At 40.7% G+C, this 23501-nt stretch overlaps 1 protein-coding gene across 2 annotated transcripts; it reads left to right on the forward strand.

The window, feature by feature from the left end:
* Window positions 1–808: 808 nt before the first annotated feature.
* On the forward strand, window positions 809–23501 carry mppe1 (metallophosphoesterase 1). 2 transcript variants are annotated; one of them, XM_080861977.1, is made up of 9 exons: window positions 810–1361; window positions 1490–1598; window positions 3496–3599; window positions 8427–8507; window positions 13485–13593; window positions 13929–14009; window positions 20499–20621; window positions 20869–21009; window positions 22625–23501. In XM_080861977.1, the coding sequence occupies exons 1-9, from the start codon at window positions 1111–1113 to the stop codon at window positions 22808–22810; spliced, it is 1185 nt and encodes a 394-aa protein (XP_080718103.1). In that variant the 5' UTR covers window positions 810–1110; the 3' UTR covers window positions 22811–23501. The 2 variants fall into 2 exon arrangements, with proteins under 2 accessions (XP_080718104.1, XP_080718103.1); XM_080861978.1 differs by lacking the exon at window positions 8427–8507 and having other exon boundaries at window positions 809–1361.

The following is a 23501-nucleotide window of genomic DNA, read 5'->3' on the forward strand; positions in this document are numbered from 1 at the left end:
CTGTTTAAGCTTAGAAGCAAAGTCACCTCCTGTTTGTAAAATTCTCTTTCACTCCTTATGGCTTACATAATAGATTCGAAGTGAGAATTAGACTTTAAATTGGAATAACATTTGTATTCTCGTGTACTAAAATTGCTTTATTATTTTATTAATACAGTACTATTATATTATGTTATTAATATCAATGTTTAGTTACCTTTGCATGAATATTGTCCTTAATGGAGATACTTTTTATTTTCTTATTGAGTACATTTAAGAGTCTGTACTTTTTCATTTATACTTTAGTAAAGAAATTGCTTCAGTAATTCAACTTTTAGTGGAGTATTTTTTTTTAACACTGGTTTTCTTTACTTAAGTAAAGAACGTTTTTACAAGTTTGATGTTATTTTGCCACCTCTGGTACTCTATGATCATATGTGACATCTTTCTTTTTGTTTTCAATGGCACAGGGCAAGCTGGTGGTTTATGAAATAATACTCTGATAAATTCATTAGCTGAAAGACAAGTTAAAGTTGGTTTATCATTAATGTTTTACAAGAGTATGGTACTCCTATGGTCAGTTTATTATCACCAATTAGCCTACAGTCTTTGGACTACAGGCATATATATATAAAGGCTTGACCCAGTGTGGAGCCTGAATCCAGAGGTATTTAAATTAGTTCCAAAATAATTTAAGTTTTAGAAACTTTCTGAACCTTAAGAAAGCCTAAATATATACTATATACTGTACTACAGAAAGCATGGAGTTTTTGTGTCCCCTAGATATCGTGTCACCCGTTTTATTTTGAAAACGCACACCGGATGTGTTGTTTCCAGCTTAACGCATGAGAGCCTACGACTTAGAAACAGCGGCTGGCGGCTGCTCTCTCTCTCTCACTGCTTTCCCCTTGAAATCAAGGCGCATTTTAAAACTTTGTTTTTCTTTCTCTTATTTTCGGAATCAACCGGACTCCACGCGAAGCCTGTTTTTATCCAGATGAGCTTGCCATGAGCATCACGCGGCTGGAGACCTAAACCGTGGGGTCTGGACGAGGTGAAGATGCCTCATGGACCGCTCCATCACCGCCAGTGCGCCAGTTCAGGGCATCCCGAACGCCGAATAACAAAGAAATGCCGAGGTTTAGCGTCAAATGGGTGGTTGCGGTGGTGCTGATTGGGGTGGTCGGCGGCGCCTTCTTCTTCTGCGAGTATCTCATCTACTTTCCGACCATCCTCAAGTGCGCCTGGCCGAAGATCAGCCATGCTCGCGGCGGAGAGGGCATCGACGGCCACTCGGTGGACTCTGCGGTCCGCGCTATGGTGCTGTCGGACACGCACCTCCTCGGAGCCGTCGGAGGACACTGGTTTGACAAGCTGAGGAGGTAATAATTCATTTGCATGTATTCTCATATATATTTGCCCTCCATCCGTCCGTCTGTGCCCGGGGCTCTGCAGGAGTGATTTGTAAACAACAACATCCAATAACGCTGACTTGTGTCCAAACGCGCAGGGAATGGCAGATGGAGAGGGCTTTCCAGACCGCTCTGTGGCTGCTCAGGCCCGAGATAGTCTTTATTCTCGGGGACATCTTCGACGAAGGCAAGTGGAGCTCGCAGAAGGTAATGTAGAGCTCCCTGTTTTTCTTCTTGCATTGCTCTGCACCCCCCCCATTATGATAATTATGATGGTGTTCGAGTATGTGGATGCAGAGCAGAAGCTCTGTGTTCTCTGGTCATAATAATCCTAATCTTATTACCATCCGGGCCCAGAGGCTGCAGGTTTTTGAGGAAAACAGCTGCACCAGTTATCCTCTGTGTTGGGGGGGAGCTTCTGGGAATGCTCAGAAATCTATTACTGGGTTATAAAATGGAATCTGTCAAGACAGATAGAAGCAAGTGGAGCGAGAGGAACACAACACAAAGCCTCAGACAGTAAAATCTCCTCTAATCTACTTTTCCCTCCACCCACCCACTCGCTGATTCCTCCTCATTTTCACTCTTTGAATGGCAACTCTTTTAATTTGTATTGTGTTAAAACAGGAAGGGCCTGCGTGTTTGAATTCACGCTGAGAGTACTGAGACTTGATCTGCAGCAGGTGAATAGATCAGTCTGTCATTTATTTCTTTTGCTGGCTAATCATTTGCCTCATTTGTGTCTGAGGAGTTCCTCCTGCAGCTTAAGAGGACATCTTGAAATTAGTTATTGTGGTTAGAGAACTGGCCACAAGGGCAAAGGTGTTCAACGTACAGTGGTATGAAAGAAAGAAAAGCATGATGATTTTAGCATTTGTGGTTGATTCACGACGTGACTGGCTTCCACTTGAAGGATTTAGAGCTTGCACACAGAATAAAATATGCTAAGAGTAATAAATGGTGCAAAATTGTCCCCATTTTGCTCTGCTAACAGTCCAAAACCCTACTTATTTAAATTAAATCAGTATAAAGAGTAATATAGAAACAAATTGGCACATTTCAGACCCCAAATTCAGGAGCCGTGTTGGATGTTTGCTTGATGAATGACCAACAGTTCCATAACCATTCATTCTGCGAGCAACCTAACTGATCAAATACTTCATCGTTTTGGTTGTAGCCTCAAAAATTGTCCCACAAAGAAAAGCTATTCAGTGTAAGCAAAAAGAAGCGTGTTCTCAAATATCATTCACCAGTTTTAAATTTGCAGAGCAAGAACGTCTAAAAATGTGAAGCTGCGCTCAAATATGTTTGGTTTCTTTTCTGTCGACAGTCTCACTGTTTTGAATGAAAATCAAGGCGAGGGTGTCGTATTCGCCTTACAACTGACTTTAAAGATCACTCTGTTAGTGAAATAGTCTCCTATTTGCTCATTCTGCAAATCTACCAAGTGTTTATTTTGTCTCAAGCCTCAGAAATTGACCAAAAACCAAAAGATATTGAACATATGGTGTTAAAAAATGAAGAAAACCAGCTTATCGTGAAATAGAAGAACTTGAAAACGATGATATTTGGTGTTATGTGCTTGATTTACGATTTGTTTGAGGCATCTTCCTTCACTCTTTCTTCTGTAAATGTTCGGAAAAACTGCCGGCTTTGTTTATCCGACAGTCAGACAACCAAATATTGTTTAACTAAAAATTACTAAAAAGAATCAAATCTTCTGCTTTTTTAATCCAAATACTTTCCCACACACTCATTAATCCCCTAAATCACCTAACTGATTAATAAATAGTTACATTTAGTTTGAAAATGTGGCCAAATCAGAGATGAAAACTGCTCCAAATTCCCACATCCTATAAATTCTATAAATAAGAGACACGACGTATGAAACCCACAGCACTGATGCAATTAAAGGCTGTTTCTGTGTGCAGTTTCAGTCCCGCAGAAGCAAAACTGAATCTGAATGAAAGCAACTCATCTCAGCCGCCCGTGAGGGCTGCTGGGCGACCCTCAGAGATCCCATTAACGCTTGTGAGCTTCTTCGGGGAGTTTTTCTTGTTTGAGGCCTGAAACTTCAGCTGTGTTCGTGTCGTTCTCTCCGCAGCACTGGGAGGACGACGTGCGTCGCTTCCACAGGATGTTCAGACACTCCACTGACACGGAACTGGTTGTACTGGTTGGAAATCATGACATCGGTTTCCATTACGAGTAAGCACATTCTGTATGCTATTGTTTTTCAGTTTTCATTACATAACCTTTACTCTGCGACCGGTTGATCTGGTTTTACTTGGCCTTTGCCTGAGGGACTTCTCTATTAAGCACAGGTTTTACCTCTGACTCAGTATGAACGATTTTCAGCGCTATTCTTTGTTGCCCTAGTTACAGAAATACCTGCCTCCTTGAAAAGTTTTTAAAGCAAGAGAAACATTAAATGTGGCACCCAAAAAAGTCAATAACTGTCTTTCCTACTACTACACCGCACAGCAAGAGGACTTTGTCTACATTACATAAACTGCAAGGAGGCGATTGAATATTTCCATGAGGCAGTTTTAATAAGACAAAGCAGTGGCTGGATGCATCACATGCAGTCAGGTCTGAAGCCATCGCTGGAGGGTCTTTGCTTTGTCTTGTTGCTGTAGCAGTAATGTGGTGCTTTCACCGTAGTATATATTAACAAGTCACATTAAAAACTAAGAGATTTACTAATATCGGTGTTAAAGGTAGTGTTTTTATTGGAGGCAGTCTCACATTTCCGTCATGCAGCTTGGTAATACAGCAAGCGTGTATTAATCCACAGATGAAAATATTCAGCAACAAATACACTGCTTGAGTATTGTTTGCTGGAAGCTACAGCTGTGCCCAGCTGTTTCAAGACAGTACTGAGCTGTAAAGAGGGAGGTTTGTGCTACATGTTAAATATTGACAGACTAATGAACTGCTGGTATTGTTCGTTTAGGGTTAGGTTCACATCAACCCATTTGTATAGTAATTCCATCTGCACGACCAAATAGAAATATTACAAGAGAAGAACTATGGAGGAATAACAGGCAGCATCGTCTACTTTTTGAAAATAGTCTCTTTTGGCTTCTGGCTAAAATGCAACTTAACCCCAACCCTCTGCGGTTCACTGGAGATCTGATGGATGTTAACACCAACGGCAAAACAACAGAAAATTCAATGTCTGATAAACCGAAGCAGAATGCATTTTCAGATACATTATGCAAAACACAAAGTGTCTGTAAAAATAAGTGTTAAAAATAAATAAAATCAGTAAAAAGATTACATGATTATATTGATAGCAGGTTGGATAAAAAGAAGGAAGGAGACGCCACGTCTCATTGAAGTGGAACTGCAGTTATGTAGTGCTGACCAAGAACATTTACCCAAACAGCACTTTTATTTTTTATACTTTAAGCGCTTAATCTACCTCACATCCACGGCTGCTTTAGACTCACCAGTTATTCTAACGTGCATGTCGCTGGGCACAGCCAGATCATGCAGACTCCACACAGAACGGCCTTGGGAAGGTTCAGCCTTCTTGCTGTGAGGAGATGTTGCTAACGGCTGCACAGAAGATCTTGATTCTATAAGTCTTATCTTTAACGACAAGTTATTTCAGAGACTATAAAGAAAAACAATCTGCATCTTCTAGGTTCTTTGTGAGATCAAGTGCATGCAGTATTAGAGAAAGGAAAACCAGCAATTCCTTATAAGCAAAGAACATCAGGGAGGAAGAAGTCCTGATGACCGGTTAGGGAATGAGGGGAAAACAAAGGTACAACACACAGAGACCACAAACAGCAAACAGGACAAAACTCACGCCACAGCAGAGGGAAGAAAAAACGTTTATGACATTATTCATAATAATTAGATAATATAATAGCAGCATATAAACCAACTCCATATGGAGTGAAGAAGAAGTGTTCAGTGTATCATGGGAAGTCTTCCATGCATAACTTATGGATGGCTCAAGTTCACCTGATCTTGCTCTAACTAAAGATTTTAAACATGCAGTAGTCAAACCCCTGATTAAAAAACCTGCTCTTGATCCTACGGTTCTTGCAAATTACAGGCCTATCTCCAAACTACCTTTTCTTTCCAAAATTCTTGAAAAGGTAGTTTACAGCCGAATAATGGCCTTCCTGGAAAAGCAAAATGTCTCAGAGGTTTTCCAATCTGGTTTTAAACCCTTTCATAGCACTGAATCAGCCATTTTAAAAGTTTTTAATGACATATTTTTAGCTACTGACGCTGGGGACTGTGTTGTTCTTGTGCTTTTAGATTTAAAAGCTGCGTTTGATACCGTGGATTATGCCATTTTATTCTCTCGTTTGGAGCACTGGTGGGCATTAGGGGCACAGCACTGGAGTGGTTCAGGTCCTACTTGGCGGGGCGAACTTTTTGTGTCAGTCTCGGTGACTATGTGTCGTCCTCCGCTCCCCTCTTGTGTGGTGTCCCACAGGGCTCAGTTCTAGGCCCCCTCCTCTTCTCTTTATATCTGCTTCCTCTTGGTTCTGTACTGAGAAAGCACGGCATTGCTTTCCACTTTTATGCTGATGACTGTCAGATCTATGTCCCTCTAAAGAAAAAAGGCAGATACCTTACACAGCCATTACTTCAGTGTCTCGATGACATTAAGGCTTGGATGTCTGTTAACTTTTTAAAATTCAATGATAAAAAGACAGAGGTGATGGTTTTTGGTAGCCCCACCGAGACCCCCAATGTGTATGTAGATTCCCTGACCCAGTATGTTAAGCCAACTGTCACAAACCTGGGGGTCAAAGTGGACTGTGATCTGAAGTTTAATAATCAAATTAAGGCAGTGGTAAAATCTAGCTTCTTTCACCTCAGGCAGCTGGCAAAAATAAAGCCAATTCTTTCACGGCAGCACTTTGAGACAGTGATCCACGCCTTTGTTAGCACTCGGCTGGATTACTGTAATGCACTTTATATTGGGGTCAGCGCATCATATATTAGTCATCTACAAAATGCAAAATGCCGCAGCTCGTCTTTTAACAGGCACTCGAAAGTTTGCGCACATTTCCCCTGTTTTAGCTTCACTTCACTGGCTGCCCATTTCTTTTAGGATTCATTTTAAAATTCTTTTATTTACTTTTAAAGCTCTCCATGGCCTAGCCCCATCTTATCTCTCTGAGCTGCTACAGCCTTATACACCCACCCGCTCTCTCAGGTCAGCTGATCAGCTGCTCCTGAAGATACCCAGGACTGGGCGTAAACTTAGAGGAGGTCGTGCTTTTGCTGTAGCAGCTCCAAAACTGTGGAACGAGCTTCCTTTAGAGATTAGACAGGCCTCTTCTTTATCTGTTTTTAAGTCACTCTTGAAAACCCACCTCTTTACCCTGGCCTTTGACACCACGTGAGATGTTGGTTTTTATTTTTATTTCAGTTGTTTTTAGGTGATTCGATGCTGTTTTATCTTGTTTTTGTTTTAATATAGGGCTGTTTTAATTTTATGTTTTATGTGTTTTATTTATTTATTTTGCTGTTTTCTGTTATTCTATTGTTTTAACTTATTTTCTGTACAGCACTATGTTCCTGTGCTGGGTATTTTAAAGTGCTTTATAAATAAAATTGGATTGGATTGGATAACTGTAGAACAAAATAGACACACTAAATAAATCACAATGTGCCCCTCATCGAATTTCCTGGTCATCTTACAATATTCCTTCAGACCTACACAAATCTATACAACATCTTTTAGGTGCGAGATACACCGAAAGGAAAGCAACACAAATCCAAAGAAGATACTTTGTTCAAGCATCGTTAAATTGGAGCCAAATAGTGTGCAAACCTTTGACATGTTTTCTCAGCATGCTTTTTAAACTATTGAACAGATCATTTGATCTAATTGATCAACTGTCGCCACATCCTCCCTTCAGTGCAGTTATGACACGGTAGTTTTTCTTTTCTTTATGCTCTAATGGAAGTTTCTGACAAGCACGGCTTCTCCTCCTATACGCGGCATGTTTGAGAGTGTTCAAAGACAAAACTCTGGACATCAAGCTGTCTCAAGTCCAAGTCATGGAAAAGGCTTTGAAATGGCGTTCACACGCCCCACTTTTTTATGTTGTGACCCATTCAAGCAGGGAAAAAATGGCAACTCGCAGCCCTTCATCAGAGGTAACACATTCCTGTTAGCACTTGAAAGCCAAGTTTTACCTTCTTTAAGCGTCATTTTTATCACCCCGATGATGAGAAAATGTCAAATATTTTACAAGACAAAAGGAGAGTTAAATGGCCTTAAAATTAAAGGTAATTTTCTTTTCTTTTTTTCCCTCCTTAATGGCTAATCATCTTGCAACCCTTCATATTCAGCTGTGGCCAGTTATGACAGAGCCCACTGATTTCAAAGGCCATTAAGAAATTATGTTAATATGTGCTTTTTTTGTTTTGTTGGTTGGCCCAACGTTTTCAGGAAGGAGATTTATTTGTTAAAAAAACCCTGATAAGATTTTGTAAGATTGTGGTGATATTCAGAACAAAATTAAGAAGAAATCTAAAAAGAAATTATTAAAAAAAGAAAGCAGAAGATGAGCGATGAAGAGATTTATTTATTTCGTCACTGCCTTTGTTAAGAATTCCCATAGAAAAGTCATAAAGGAAAAAGATTTTAGCTTTTATTTTTAATAAGGTGGTTTCACTGAGGTTTTATTGTCTTTCTGGTAATTTCTTTAAACTACATTTTTTGTGATGGATTGCATTAAATTGCAGAAAAGTTGTGTTCATTGTGTCCAGCATGTAACAGCCTTCTTATAGGAGACTCTTTTCTTAATTTCTCAGGGGAAGAAAACACAATGTCATGCTTTTTTTTTTTTTAAATGCTTGGTATTTGACATGTGTGACTCAGAAATGTGAGCTTTTGTAGACATGCTCCTATGTGGTTTGATTCTAGCCGAGCAGCGGGAAGCATGCTGGCACAGCTGTTATGTAACGGTGCGTGATAGACAGGCAGACACGGCAGACTGAGCAGCAGGTTTTTGTGCTGTGGGATGAGCGTATTGTGTCTCCCTGCAGGATGGACTGGTTCAAGCTGCAGCGGTTTGAGAAGGTCTTCAACGCTTCCTCCACCAGGATCGTCACCAAAAAGGGCGTCAAGTGAGTGACGGGAGGGTGAAACATAAATGTAAACATAAAAACTGGTGACACGCCTGCAGGACAAACATGTGACTCAGCATGCGGGAAGGTCGACGGTTTAATCCCCTGAGTCGGCCTGTGCCACAGAGGTGCTTTTAGACGAGCCAGGCAACTGTTCCCGAGGTCTTAATTGTGTGTCGGGAGATTGCGCTCAGTTTTAAAAACAAAGTACCCTCCATAATATGATGGATTATAAGATAGGATGAAGATGAGACCCTTTAATATTCAACTACTGTGAAATTCTTGTGTTCAGCTTTAAACACAACTTGTTACAGGACAGCTTAAATAAAAGGAGAAACGCTCAGGAAAATTAGATACAGTCTTGTTTGTAGGGTTTACCCGTCAGGACATATTAGCACGTCTTAAAATGACATAAATACAACCTCACATGAACAGCAACCTATGGCATGTTGCTTTTTTTCGGTTTATGGTGAAGTTCACAGTCAACTCAATGATAGTAAGTTGCCCTGGCCCTGTGGCTGAAAAACAACCGCAAATCGTGACTCTTCGATTGCTGTGTGTGGCAATCAGCGCGAGGCGTTTCTGTTGATATGCTGTGTGTGGGTTTTGCCAGGGGTGCTGCTTTATGACCAAATGTCCACTTTGGTTTCATCTGTCCACAGGACATTGTTCCAGAAGAGGTTTGTTCAGATGTAAACCTAAGCCATGCTGCAAGGTTTCTTTTAGGAAAAGGAAAAGAAAAAAAAAAAAAAAAGCCCTATTAAATATTAATAAATTGTAAAATTATAACATGTGGGAATGATTTCCTCCGGCAGTCTAATCAGTCATTTAAACATATTTGAAACAGTGCCTGTTAATAATGGTGATAAAACAAATGAGTCGATAAATGGACATTTATTAGTTAACATGGTAATTTATGGCATAAATGAAGCAGTCACATGGAAAAAGTATGGCTTATATTGGGTTACATATATTTGTTAGGTTTGCTGATTATCAGAGCTGCCTGTGGGAGTAGCAGACATCTTATTTTAAACTTCTTGTTGGTCTTTTTTGCCACTGAAATATGGTGCGCCATTAGGCCAAGATCTAAAGAACCCCTTAGAGTCTTCAGGAAAAAGACTGAAGTCTGTAATAATTTGAAATAAATCATTAGACTGCAAGGAAAATTATGTACAAGTGGCGGAGAATTCAAAGTGACTCCCAAACTGTGCAGGACTGCCAGGCCCAGAAAATTCAAAAAGAAAACTGAAGGAACACAAATGTCAGGAAGAAATCTGCAGGTAACAGAGTTGCTTCTGCAGTCAGAAAATTGGACCTGTATGCAAAGCATGCCAGGAGAAGAGCCTTTGCTGTCCACAAACAACGGTTTGTGTGTGTGAATACGCAGACAAAGAGCAGACCTGTGGAAAAAATGTGCGACATGCTCAGAGTTAGGATGCATGTTTGGCACAGAGCAGAGACAGCCTCCAGGAGAGGATCATACCAGCTCTGAAATGTTATGGTTTGTGGCCCCTTCAGTGCCTTAGGAAATGGGCAGCTTGCGGTCATTCAAATATGAATCCTACATCATACGATGGAGTGTTCGCTGCCCTCTCATCTCCACGCTACTCCTGGGAAAATAACAGAGGCAGCCGTCAGACACACCATAATGCAGCAGACTAAACTAGGAAACCGGTCGAGAGACTAACGTGAAGCCACGCAATTGTCCAGTGTCGGAGAGAGCTCCACCACACTCTCAAGTAGCTCCTCCGATGAGGCCTGATCAGCTGCAGGTGTGTCATGGTCTTCAGGTGTGGCCAATCACCTGCCAGGGCCACACCCACCAGGCCTGAAGGTGCCTGTAAACACCTGCACCCACACACACATATCTACAAGCAGGGAGAACAGGGACAGTGAGAACACTGGACTCCCGGCAGATCGTTTTCAAACACACCGCTGTCTTTCGCTGCTCAGGTTAAATATATATGAGTCACTTAGATAACTTAAAAATGTTATTGTTTGGCTTTTTTTAGTATTTTATTTGTTCCTAAGTAAATCCGTTTGGCTGAGATTAAAGTTATAGTTTTTACACAGCTGAATAAACGTCAAGCAGACAGCTGATTATCAGAAGTGTGAGATGCTCGAGAATATTCTCCAGTGTCCTGTTATATTTTAGATAGCAAGGAGTTTATTAAACTTCACCGAAACAATCTGCAAATTTCATTAAAATGTAATAAACTATCATCTTGTCTTTATTTTTAGTTAGCACAGACCTTAAACACTTAAAGCTGTAAGCTAATGATAGTTATATAAGAGCAGATGCTGCTGGTGCAATAAGCTGAACGTTTTACATCCAATGGATGATGATCTGATTAGTCGACTAATCGCAAAAATAATCGGTGACTAGTCGACTATCAAAATAATCGTTTGTGGCAGCCCTACACACAACACAGCCTAGAATAGAACACTGAAGGCATCCAACTAAATACAACTAAAACTTGAACCATAAGAACAAACAAGGCCCTTTTTACTTCTAGAAGGAGGGAGGGGGGGCTAAATTAAAGCAACTCCTCTATAAATAGAAAAACTAAGAACCAACTGATAAGATAAAAGGCTCACCCAGGGAGATAGTGAGGAATATAAACAAGATAACATATAATACAAAAGAAACTAGGAACAAAACTCCCACATAGATTATTCTAAAACCAAAATGAATCATGAACTCACAAAAATTCAAAAGCCAACTAAGTGATCGCTGAATGCGTATTTACCAGAATTGTGCTGAAGGTCACGGTCATATTTGCCATTTTACAGGTACTGTTCTGTCAGGTATTCGCAGGAAAGGGAAACAAATGCAGGGTATTAAGTCAAACACAAGGAAAGACAGACGGTGATACAGTATGACTTAAACAGATAGGAGCTGAGGCTGTAAATAGACACGTGAGGCTAACCAGGGAGAGTGGAAACACCAGCCTAACAATGCACAGCTTAAACTAATTAAGACAATAACACAAGAAGTAGAATTAGCAACAAGGCACCAGAGAGAGCAGACTTACAAAATAAAACAGGAAGTAACTAAATGGGGACTCACATAACAGAGACGACAAAATGCAAGAAGACATTAGGGAGGCAAGAATAACGTAAAGAATCAAATATCTATTAAGAAGTCTAAAAACACTAGGACAGCTAAACTAGCCAAGCAATTCAAAAAACTAAAATTCAAGAATAGTCACGGAAAAGACTAAATAATAATGAAAACTCTCCAAAATATCTACGAAACTCACAGACCATGAGATTTTTCCATTTCCTCAAGAACTGGTCAGATTTTACTGAAACAAACTGAGGATTTTTATTTGTCATTAGTTTGTGCAATTCAGCCAACCTATGAGAACAAAACGTATCACTTTCTTTTTGTACTTCACACATTACAAAACCTGTGATTTGTGGTGGATCGAGAGCTAGATGAGCTACTACGTCACTGGCATTCTGGTTTCTTTGTGCCTCGATGTCACACGTTCTCTTGTCCACGTTCGTTTATAATTGTCATCGGTCATCATGTGTCATTTAGTATTTTCATTTGTAGAGATAAAACGGAGCTTAATGACTCCAGTATACTTCTAAAAATATTTTTTAGGCTTTAGATTTTTACAATTCTTATCACCACTTAATGATGCTGACAGTGAACCGTGGCTAACAGAATTAGAGCAGTGCTGCAGAAACCTGGGTTTAAAATGTTTCTGCACAAAAGATTTCAGACAAACTAGTAACAGGATGTGTGTTTAGATTTTATTTAAAACAGAAGCGTGGAAGTAATAAAAGATTGTGATGACTTGTGACTGTGCCAACTACACGTTCCACCTACAGGAGCTTCTCAGCCATGAAGCTCCCGGTCGGCATCCTATTACAGCACCAAGTTGGAATTCAGTGAGCTTTTTAGAACAACCCATTCTTTCACAAATGTGTATCCCCCCACTCAGGATTGTGTCAGAAGGCCATCTGGTGTAAAACTGCTAAATCAAAACATGCAGAAGTACCTGCTGTGATAAAGGAGCAGCTTTCCTATTCTTTCACAAATGTGTTTAAAGACAGACAACAAGGCTGGGGGCTTGATTTTATTCCAGCAAAAATCACCTGAAACACCTGAAAAAACGCCAATTAATTGCATTAGAACACATTAGAACGTCTCTCATAGATAGTGATAATGTGCAGTGTTCTTGTATGAAATATAATAAGGTCATAAATGATCCTTGAAACTCTCGACTGGTCACTTTAGGGTTAAAACATCCAGTAAATGCTTGTGCTCCCTGCAGCAGTGCTGTAACATATTTGCATTTGTTGCGTTACATTTACATGAGAACAGGCCTTTTGTTGTGTTGTAATATATTGTAAAAGGATCTAAACAAAAAGCCCAGAGAATGGTTATGTGCTTCTCCCTTTTTTTTTTTAGCGGCGCTGATGTAAAACGCCCACAGTGCAGCAGTGTTTGTCCTCCATGTGAGCTCTAGTTTTAGGATCTATTTAAAGCAGCTGTAAGCAATAATTTTATAATAATGTATCAAAGGTGACGTGAAAACATTGTGGCAATGCGAAAAAAAAGGAGGGCCACACATACACAGAGATTAATGCTCTGGATCCGCAGCTCGCCCTCGCCTTTACGGGCCCGGCTCATTGTTTTACTCTTCTGGTTTACTCTCATCACACGTTTTCAGCTCACCAGACAGCAGACGCACACAGTTATCCGCAAGCTGGCGAACACAGAGCCAGATATTTCCCTCTGGAGTTGGTAAAAAACAGAGAGTGAATATTGGACTTAGATTTGTCAGGTGGCCAGAAACGCAACTCCAAACTAATTCAGATGCGGCTTTGAGAACTGCAACTGTTTTCTAACAGGTTCGCCATCTACTTAAAAGCCAATGATACTGGGATGTTGTTTTGTTGATAACGATGCTTTTCCTACATTTCCTGCCAGACTAACTGAGAATCTCCTTCTCTCGTCAGTTTTCTGCTGGTGAACAGCGTGGCCCTGCACGGCGACGGCTGTCCCATCTGCCAGTCGGTGGAAAAAGAGCTGATCAAACTCTCCAGGGACCTCAACTGTTCTCTTCAGGTGGGAGGAAAATTTCTAGGAGTCTTTCGCACATTTTTACACTGTCAGCGCCTCGAATGCACTCTGCCACTGGCACTCGAGATGCACGCACAGAAAATTAAGACGTACCCGGAGCAGGTGTTTTGATCTTCTTACACATCCAGTGTTTATAAAAGCACATTAGAAGTGGCGCCTGGTTTGTGTTTTTAGTTTTTAGGGGGGGGGGGTTTTCTGCACACAGCACCAGAACCAGAGGCAGTGTAGCGATATGAAATAAAAATGTTACCTGATGCTTGAGGATGCTTTGTGAGGTGGACAAGACAGCTGATGAATTCTTTATGTTTTCTCCTCTGCAGAGCGCGCAGTCAGGGAGCGGAGTGATGGACGGCTGTGAAGGCTCGCAGCTCTACCCTCCCACACCCCCCATCATGTTACAGGTAAACTGCATGACTCCACTCAGACTTCATCAGAAGCTGATAACATTTAGCAGCGGAAGACGTGATTAGCCTTTTCAACACTCGCGTACCCGAGCGTACACTGAATGCGTTATCGGTCTCTGTTATGGCCCCCGAGTGGCGTCCCAGCTCTACGCTGTGGACGAAACAAAATCCAAACACCTCATTTTGTGCAAAATTCAGCTGCCTGTGCTGGATACAAAAGAAGGGAGGGAAAAAAAGTTCTTTTCCAAAGTTGTAGTCTTTTTTTTTTTGTCTACGTCTCTCTTTTTGTTTTCCTAAGGGCAGAATCTCCTTGCTGCGCTCCAGCAGAAGAAAAACAACACAAAGACCTTCACAAAATTTCTTTCTACAAAGTAGTATTTCTGGAAAATATCCTCATGGTTTCATTTAGAATGCTGAAGTCTTCACATCAGCTTCAGCTATGATAATAATAATAATCTCTTCTCTGCTGTGCAGAGCGGTGCATGTCTGTCAAACTTGAGTCATGCTGGGAAGGTATCGCTTCCGGTACCCAATCTGTTTTTCAATGTACAAAAAAATCATTTTGTGTTCTTTGGTGTGCATCTGCTTTTTTTCTTCCGTTTCTATTTTCTCCGTTTCCTTCCTGTGTCTGTGTTCGCGTTTACCTTTGAGTTTGGTTCTCTGTGCGTCTTGTTGTGGTTTTACTTCCTGTTTTTGACCTATTTAATCAGCACTCTGTGTATATCTAGCTGTGTCTTTCTTTCTGTCTTTGCTGGACTGTCAGTTTTCCCTCCTGAGCTTCTTGCCTTCATCCTCTGTGCCTCCTGGCATTCCTGGTTAGTTTCGCTTTTGTGACTTTGATGTTTTCCTCTTTGGACGATGGTTAATCAGACTTTTAATTAAAGATCTTTGTCAGTTTTTTTTCATCCAGCCTTTCTATCTGCATTTGGGTCTTCCTCTCAGCTGACCCTGTAATCAATTAATATATTTAGAACTTCATACTTAATTACTGATTTTGGAAACACACGGTTGACGTTCAACATTTTATACTTAACAGGGACCTATCATGCGCTTTTCCATCTCCATATTTCTACTTTTGCTTTCCACATACCACAGTTGCAAATAATTTCAAAAAATTGGCCCCCAGTTCAAACTGTTTCTCTCACTTAACCTCGCTTTCTTCTAATTGGCTGCCCCTCACAAGCAGAAGCTTTCAGCAGGAGGCAATGAAGGTTTCAGTGGTCACAGCCAGAGTTGTCTAAGAATACCACAATAATATCACATTAAGCCAATAACAGAAAAAACAAAACTGCGTGAAGATGGAGCTCTTGGCTCACAGGGATCACTTATTCATACACTGATCTCAATATTTGAAACTGGGAATCTTAAAAAAGGTTATCAATCATTGTACAGACACTGACAAAAAACTACAGTTTTTTTATTATATATTGAAATAAATGGTGTAAAACAACCAAATAAAATTTCAGCCAAATGTTATATATATATATATATATATATATATATATATATATATATATATATATATATATATATATTTGCATTTTTTGAACAGTATTTGTGATCCAGACGTGTACCAAACGTTCACGTTTGAACCTAATTTAACAACAATTTAGGCTCAACAGCTGCACATCATTTAGAGCTTTTAGGCCTCCAATCAGCAGAAAATATCTCAGCGGAGTAACAATGAATGACTGAAACGAGGCTGAATTTAAATGTTTGCATCAGCCTTAAAATACGACTTTACCCGTCCTAGTTTTCAACCAAATTTAGAGATAAAGGTGATGTTTTTTAAAGGTTAGCGATTGATCGACAAGACCCTGAAAACAGCGTCCACTGATTGCTGTGTGGTTTGCAGGGATGTTGGGTTAAGCTGTAAGTTCAACTCTATGAAATGACCATGACACGCTGCTTTACAACAGGTCTGCAACTGTGTTTGAAGCTGACATCGAACAATCTACTTAAATGCTCTGTCAGCTTTTTTTACATTTAGGAGACGTGTCTGCATAAGAGAATTAATTATCTATTTTACAAATATACGATTTAACAGAAAATGAAATGAGGTTCAAAAATGTTCGACTCTCTAATTACCTGTTTAGAAAACTCAAACTTTAATTCCATCGTAGTACAGACCTGCAGAAAATTAGGGAATATTTACTATTTGTGAACATATTGTCTGTCTTATGAAGGCAGTAATTCATAATAACACTATCCTGTGTTATAAAACTGTGGCAGTCACCTCTCTCTCCAAACCCATCAAATTATGGCATCTGATGGTAAAATATGCAGCACAAAGGTCAGGTGTTTTATGTTTTAGTTGATCGCAGAAAACAGTTGTGCCTGTAAGTGAAGCGCCCTTGAAATTGCATTAAATAGCAATAGAGATTAACTGTCATTTGCCTATGACACTGCCTTTATTAACTTTATTTTTTGAGGATGGCGGGCTGCTTGTGTGTGCAGATCTGAAAAGGACAATATGTGCTCCTTTTTGTGGCAAAGCTCAGTTTTGAATGTTTGAGAGAGACACACCACATTGTCAAAAGTATTCACTCATCCATCCAAGTCATTGATTTCAGGTGTTCCAATCACTTCCATGACCACACGTGTATAAAATCAAGCACCTAGACATGCAGACTGCTTCTTGTGAAAGAATGGGTCACTCTCAGGAGGCGATTTACAACCTGAAGAGGTGACAAAGCGCTAGATCTTTCAGCCCAATTCTACTTTTTCTACATAATCCATCATACAAAATGTAATCAAATGGAAAAGTCTCTTTTTTTAACTTGTTTTATCAGTTTTAATCTTTTAACTTTATGCATCAAGCAAAAATTTAATTATATGCAACATTCTCTGACTTGAATAAATTAGTTTAACATTTAAACCTATTTTCTACACATTCCAGCACATAAAATAAAATATTTTTTGTGTTTACACTCACTCTTTCAAATAGATGCAAGTAAAACACAGCAGAAAATCAATAAAGTCAAAGACTCAGCGGTCCTGTTGCTCTATTTTCACCTGTAAAGCAGGACTGGGGTAGGCGGAGGTTTACCCTGGTTGCAGGTGTGCCGCGGTCAGTTGAAGAATCCGCGAGTTTCTCTGTGAATTTCCCATTACGTCATAGCGCACTCGGTGCTTGCTTGGAAGTTTAGGGGGTTTTTTCGCTGTAAAAAGAAGTTTTCTTCCCACGCACGATGGACACTAATGTTTTTGTCACTTTTTATGGAATCAAACTCAAAGTAAGGTCAGTACTTCCACGCTTTAAACGCTGCACGCTCATACTCTCTCCCACAATCGATGTGATCCATTGTTGATCTGCACACAGCTGTTGTCACTAACGGCGCACTCGCTTACGTCACTGTCGTGAGACATTCTTGCAAAAAAATCACGGTTTTAGTAACGCAGTAACGCAGCGTTCCTACGGGAAAGTAACGGTAATCTAATTACCGTTTTTGCAATAGTAATCCCTTACTTTACTCGTTACTTGAAAAAGTAATCAGATTACAGTAACGCGTTATGCCCATCTCTGATGCCAACTGTGCAGTCCAGTTATGAAATTTAATAATAACAATAACAAAGTGGAAGTGAACAACAACGAGACCACCTAAAATCACATAATGGGGTCAGTGGATGCTAAGGTGCATACTGTGCAGAGGTGACAACTATCTGCAGAGGCAGTCGCTACCAGAGATAGGCAGTAACGCGTTACTGTAATCTGATTACTTTTTTCAAGTAACGAGTAAAGTAAGGGATTACTATTGCAAAAACGGTAATTAGATTACCGTTACTTTCCCATAGGAACGCTGCGTTACTGCGTTACTAAAACTGTGATTTTTTGCGAGAATGTCTCACAACAGTGACATAAGCGAGTGCGCCGTTAGTGACAACAGCTGTGTGCAGATCAACAATGGATCACATCGATTGTGGGAGAGAGTATGAGCGTGCAGCGTTTAAAGCGTGGAAGTACTGACCTTACTTTGAAACTCGCGGATTCTTCAACTGACCGCGGCACACCTGCACCGGGGTAAACCTCCGCCTACCCCAGTCCTGCTTTACAGGTGAAAATAGAGCAACAGGACTGCTGAGTCTTTGACTTTATTGATTTTCTGCTGTGTTTTACTTGCATCTATTTGAAAGAGTGAGTGTAAACACAAAAAATATTTTATTTTATGTGCTGGAATGTGTAGAAAATAGGTTTAAATGTTAAACTAATTTATTCAAGTCAGAGAATGTTGCATATAATAAAATTTTTGCTTGATGCATAAAGTTAAAAGATTAAAACTGATAAAACAAGTTAAAAAAAGAGACTTTTCCATTTGATTACATTTTGTATGATGGATTATGTAGAAAAAGTAGAATTGGGCTGAAAGATCTATCGCTTTATCACCTCTTCAGGTTGTAAATCGTGTTTTTAAAAAGTAACTAAGTAACTAAGTAATTAATTACTTTTGAAAATAAGTAATCAGTAAAGTAACGGGATTACTTTTTTGGGGAAGTAATCAGTAATTAGTTACTGATTACTTTTTTCAAGTAACTTGACCAACACTGGTCGCTACAGACTTCCATGTGGATGTTAGATTTCCCAAGAACAGTGTGTAGAGCTTCATGGAATGGGTTTCCGTGGCTGAGCAGCTGCATCCAAGCCTTACATCATGCAGTGATATAGAGCATAGTGACTATTCACGCTTCTTCATCTGGCAATCCGATGGATGAGCCTGGGTTTGGTGGTTGCCAGGGGAACGGTACTTGTCTGACTGCACTGTGCCAAGTGTAAAGTTTGGTGGAGGGGGGATTATGGTGTGGGGCTCTTAAAAAACTCTTAATGCTTCAGCATACCAACACATTTTGGACAGTTTTGTGCTTGGGGACGGCTCCTTCCTGTTCCAACACGACTGCGCATCATTGCACAAAGGTCCATAAAGACATGGATGAGCGAGTTTGGTGTGGAAGAACTCAACCCCATAGAACACCTGTCTGTATGGCTGTCTGACCTCACAAATGTGCTTCTAGAAGAATGATCAAAAATTCCAATGAACTCACCCCTAAACCTCATGTTTAAGCTGCAAAGGGTCCGACATCATATTAAACCCTATGGATGTGATGTCACTCAAGTTTATATGTATGTGAAGACAGATGAGTGAAAACTTTTAGCAATATTGTGCGTCTCTCAGTCTAGTTCAATGCACTATCCTATTATGGTCATCTGTAGTGCTAAACCAAAGTTTTGTAGCTCCAAAGTTGAACAGGTAAGAAGGTAACACCTGAGAAACTTTACAAGTCTCGTTTTTTTTGGCTATTTCAACGAACAAAGGAGAGCATGATTAAAAACCTCCCATTTACATCTCTCAGTTGATACATCCTTGATTCCTCTCCTCGCTTCATAGTCCCTCCCAACAGAGATCGGAGGAGGCGATAGGGAGACACGAGAAGAGAGGAGTCGAGGCAGCAGTCGTTTGACAAAATGAGACATCCTCGCCTCTGTGGTTCATTTTAAAGTGATGCCAATTAAATCTGATGTTGGCACAACCACATCATAAATTCCTTTTATTTAGCCGACTGCTGCTGTATTTTATGATCGTAAATGTAACAGTGCAACAGTGTGACAAGATATTAGACGCTTTTCTTAATCGCACACAGGAAGGTTTGATGTACTTAAATAACTGAAACTGCATATAAAGAGGATAGCTGTTTAAAGAGCCTTTCTTTTTGCAGTATATTCCAAGCGCGTGCATGAATCTTTTATACACAACAGGCAAAGAAACACTTCCGCGTGTGCATCCAAGGATTATAGCTCCTCCAGCAAGCCTCCTCTGGCTCTCCAATGCATTTTAGGGACAGAGACATCCTTCATCATTGTGTGCTGAGATTGATTCCTGAGTCACAGGCGGGATAGAGAGGACAGAGGAGATAAAGAGGCACTAAGTAGATAAATGAGAAAAGCGTCCTGTAATTTATATACAAGATTTTAGCAGGTGATTGGTTTAATTAGTCACATGACACAGGTTGAAACTTCTGACCGAGGTTACGCCGCACACTCTGGGATCCATGCTTTATATAAACTTCCTTCAGAGGAAGCCCTTTCAACTAAAATCATCATTCAGTCCAGAAGGTGTCATGAGTGTCATGGTGTGTTGAGTGTTACGATTCAGTACTCTCTCTGTGACAGCGACTTTGACGGATTGCCCGCTCTATCTGGAAGAATTACACGTTCAAGTCCAGTGAAACGCAGAGTGGCAGGAGAACCATGTCTGGCATCGTGAAACTTTGGGGAACGTGGTTATTCTCCATGTTCCCTGTGCAAAGGGCTGTTTAGACACGTGGATCACTGCAGATGTATTTATGAACTGTTTGATAGGGGAATTACGTGGCTGGGTGAAAAACTTGACACCAGAAATGCTGTTACTGAGCTGCCCCTCAGCCTGTTTCCTGTTCTTCCATGAAAAATCCGAATCCATGCACGTTTCCCTGACTGTGTGCTCCGTTCTGCAGCACTATCCTCTGTACAGAGTGAGTGACGCTGGCTGCACAGGACAGGACGCCGCGCCGCCTGAAGAGCGACACCTGCTGTTCAGAGAGAAGTACGACGTGCTGTCGAAGGAGGCCTCACAGAGAGTGAGTACTCTGCAGTCTCACCACACCGCCTCCGCTGTCTGTCTTTTTTTTTTCTTTCCTTTTCTCTCAAAGCGCAGATCTGTTCTGAAGTGTTTTCATCCAATTAAAACGGCAAACAACAGCCCGCCGTCAGAAATAGTCTCGTATAGAAACAGCCGACGATGGTGATGATGATGGTGATGATGAAACTGGTGATGTAAGGGAGCAGCAACCAGCCTCTGAAGCGGTTATGGGTTTCTCTCCTCAGCTGCTGCAGTGGTTTAAGCCCCGCCTCATCCTCAGCGGACACACCCACAGCGGATGTGAGGTTCTCCATGACAACAAGTACCCAGAAATCAGCGTGCCATCCTTCAGCTGGAGGAACAGAAACAACCCCAGCTTCATCCTTGTGAGTGAAAGCAAAATCGTGAACTTTTTACAGTGTGCGAATTAAAGTCGGCATTTTTCAAACAGCAATAGATGAAAAATAATCTAATTAATCTGTATTATAGAGAGAGATTATTAAGGTTGCCGGATGGCTGGGCTGTTTCTGTGTGGATTGCCTTTTCTCTCTGTTTAGCTGCCCAGTGCACAACCTTACTGTTATGGTTCAGTCTCAGTGGCGTACAGTAGTTTTTGGCCCCAGCAGATATACTTTGAAAGCCACTGCTGAGCATGCAAACACTGTAAGCAACTAGCTGATGAACACATCAGAGAATTTAGCAGCTGTGCCAGATGTTTCCCTCAGGAGAATCAATAGGGATTGAGCAGTTGGTTACAAACTACATCTGGCACAATATGAGGTTTTACTTCACAGTTATAGAGGTAAGAAATATACATATATCAACTATAGATGTCTATAGAAAATCCATCCATCCATTGTCTTCTACTTATACTATTCAGAGTTGTTGTGGGGGCTGGACCTATCCCAGCTGTCATGGGGCGAGAGGTGGGGTACACCCTGGACAGGTTGTTACGCTCATCAAATGCAGCTCTAATTCATTGCAAGTCAAAATGACCCTCAGCTCCCAACATCCAGCCACTGTTTCGAATCTAAATGGGCTGTAGGCGTGTATGTGAGCATGAATGATTGCTTAGGGCAGTGGTGATTTGAACCCCCTTTTGACTCCATGGCTGCCTTCATGGTTTAGATTCAACAAGGTGCTGGAAAAACTCTTCAGAGGTTTCAATCCGAATTGGCACGACAGCATGACAAAGTTACTGGAGATTTGTCAGCCGCGGATCCGTGATCCACAACCACGTTTGCATCAATTTCACTTCCACCAAGGAAGGAGGTGAAGATTTTGAATCTTTTTTGTGAGAGTGTCCTGAGCTGACAAATGGCATATTAAACCAAACCAGCACCTCAAAGTTCAGGTTTGAGTTATTGTTCCAACATATTTGAGAAAGAAATTATCCTGTTTCTTCTTTTTAAAAACTCAAAATCCCAGAAGCTACAAAATCCTGATTCCAGGTGAGAATATGTCCCTGACTATGTGCTCTGTCCTTTGCTGCTCTGGAGGCTTTTGTTTGAACTTGATTTAAGCAGAAACTCTTAAAATAAAGTTAAGAGGAAAACAAAGATAGCATTAAACTAACATGATTTTGTCCAATATCTGTGACAGAGAAACATTCAGAACAATGAGGACACGCAAACTCCCCGAAACCACCTTATGTCAGGCAGCAGTACTTAATAGTGAGCTAGAATCAGGTGGCCTAAATTTGATGTTTTTCTTTCATACAAATAGTTTCTTAATAAAGTGTTTAATTATATAGTAAACAATCTGCTGAGGTGAGATTCTGTTGAATCTGTTGTTCCTTTGTTTACAGGCTATAAAAAAAACTGATTCATTCAGATAAAAAAAAAAATAGGAAGAAAGGAACTCAAAATGAGCTCCTATTTTCAATCTTCGGAGGCCCTCTGGTGGACGAAGACCTCTAAGCAGCCACCTCTGCCAGTATAAACATTACTCATCACCTCTAACTCACGTTATTTCTCACTTCTCCCCCCTTTCTTCTCCCAGGCGACGGTGTCACCGAGCAGTTACACGCTGTCCAAGTGTTTCCTGCCGGAGGAGAGCACGGTGATCAGCGTTTACTGCTCGGCCGGCGCCTGCCTGCTGCTGCTGTTCCTCGCTCACTGTCTGTGGATGAAAGGCCTGCTGCAGTGCCTCAGCCTCTGCCTGCTGGGGAAACACAAGTCTCTGTGAACTACATTAGCCACAGCCCACCGGTACAGAGCCATAAGCTGGTAATTTGGTGTAAGTTGATGTGAGGATGCTCTGTGTGGACCAAAAACAACGACAAGAAAAAAAAAAATCTGTCTGCACAACCTTGATTTGTTTGTCCGGGTGTTTAAAGGCACTGTGAAGGACATTATATGATTTTTAAATGTTTTTAAAGGACTCAGAGTTAATCACTACTGGTACTGATGATGGCGATGGTGATGTTAGAGCCTGTGACGGAGGCCCAATTGTTCTTACAAATCATCAGTTTTAACTTCCTCGGAGGAAAAGTAACCGTCACTGACTTCACCGCTGAGTGAGAAAGTACGCATGCGTGGCACGGGTAGCACAAATCAAAGGAGTAAATATGTAAATACTAACTGTCCCTGGTCTGGTTTAAGGTGGTGAAGGTGCTTTAAGTCTCTTCTCTCTGATGTTACCTGTGAGCCGATGTGAACGCACACTGATCATCTCACTCAACTCTGAACACTCTTCGTTTCTGTCGTCGATGTCAGATAGTCCATCCGGGTTCCTCATTGTTTTTATGACGCATATCAGAGAAAAAACAAAAAGATATTGTTGCTGATTTTCTGTGCCAAATGTTTGTGAAGGTTTTTTGCCAAATCGTTGGAACGTTTCTGATGAACTGTACATAATAAATAATCAGAATCTTAAA

The sequence above is a fragment of the Rhamphochromis sp. 'chilingali' genome, assembly GCF_963969265.1.
Source record: "Rhamphochromis sp. 'chilingali' genome assembly, chromosome: 16".
Lineage (NCBI taxonomy): Eukaryota > Metazoa > Chordata > Actinopteri > Cichliformes > Cichlidae > Rhamphochromis > Rhamphochromis sp. 'chilingali'.

Excerpts from the sequence above, each read along its gene's own strand:
- mppe1 (XM_080861977.1), top strand. The coding sequence starts at position 1,111 with ATGCCGAGGTTTAGCGTCAAATGGGTGGTTGCGGTGGTGCTGATTGGG. Across the intron at positions 20,622-20,868 it reads CGAAGGAGGCCTCACAGAGA|CTGCTGCAGTGGTTTAAGCC; the intron begins GTGAGTACTCTG and ends TTCTCTCCTCAG. Across the intron at positions 21,010-22,624 it reads ACAACCCCAGCTTCATCCTT|GCGACGGTGTCACCGAGCAG; the intron begins GTGAGTGAAAGC and ends TTCTTCTCCCAG.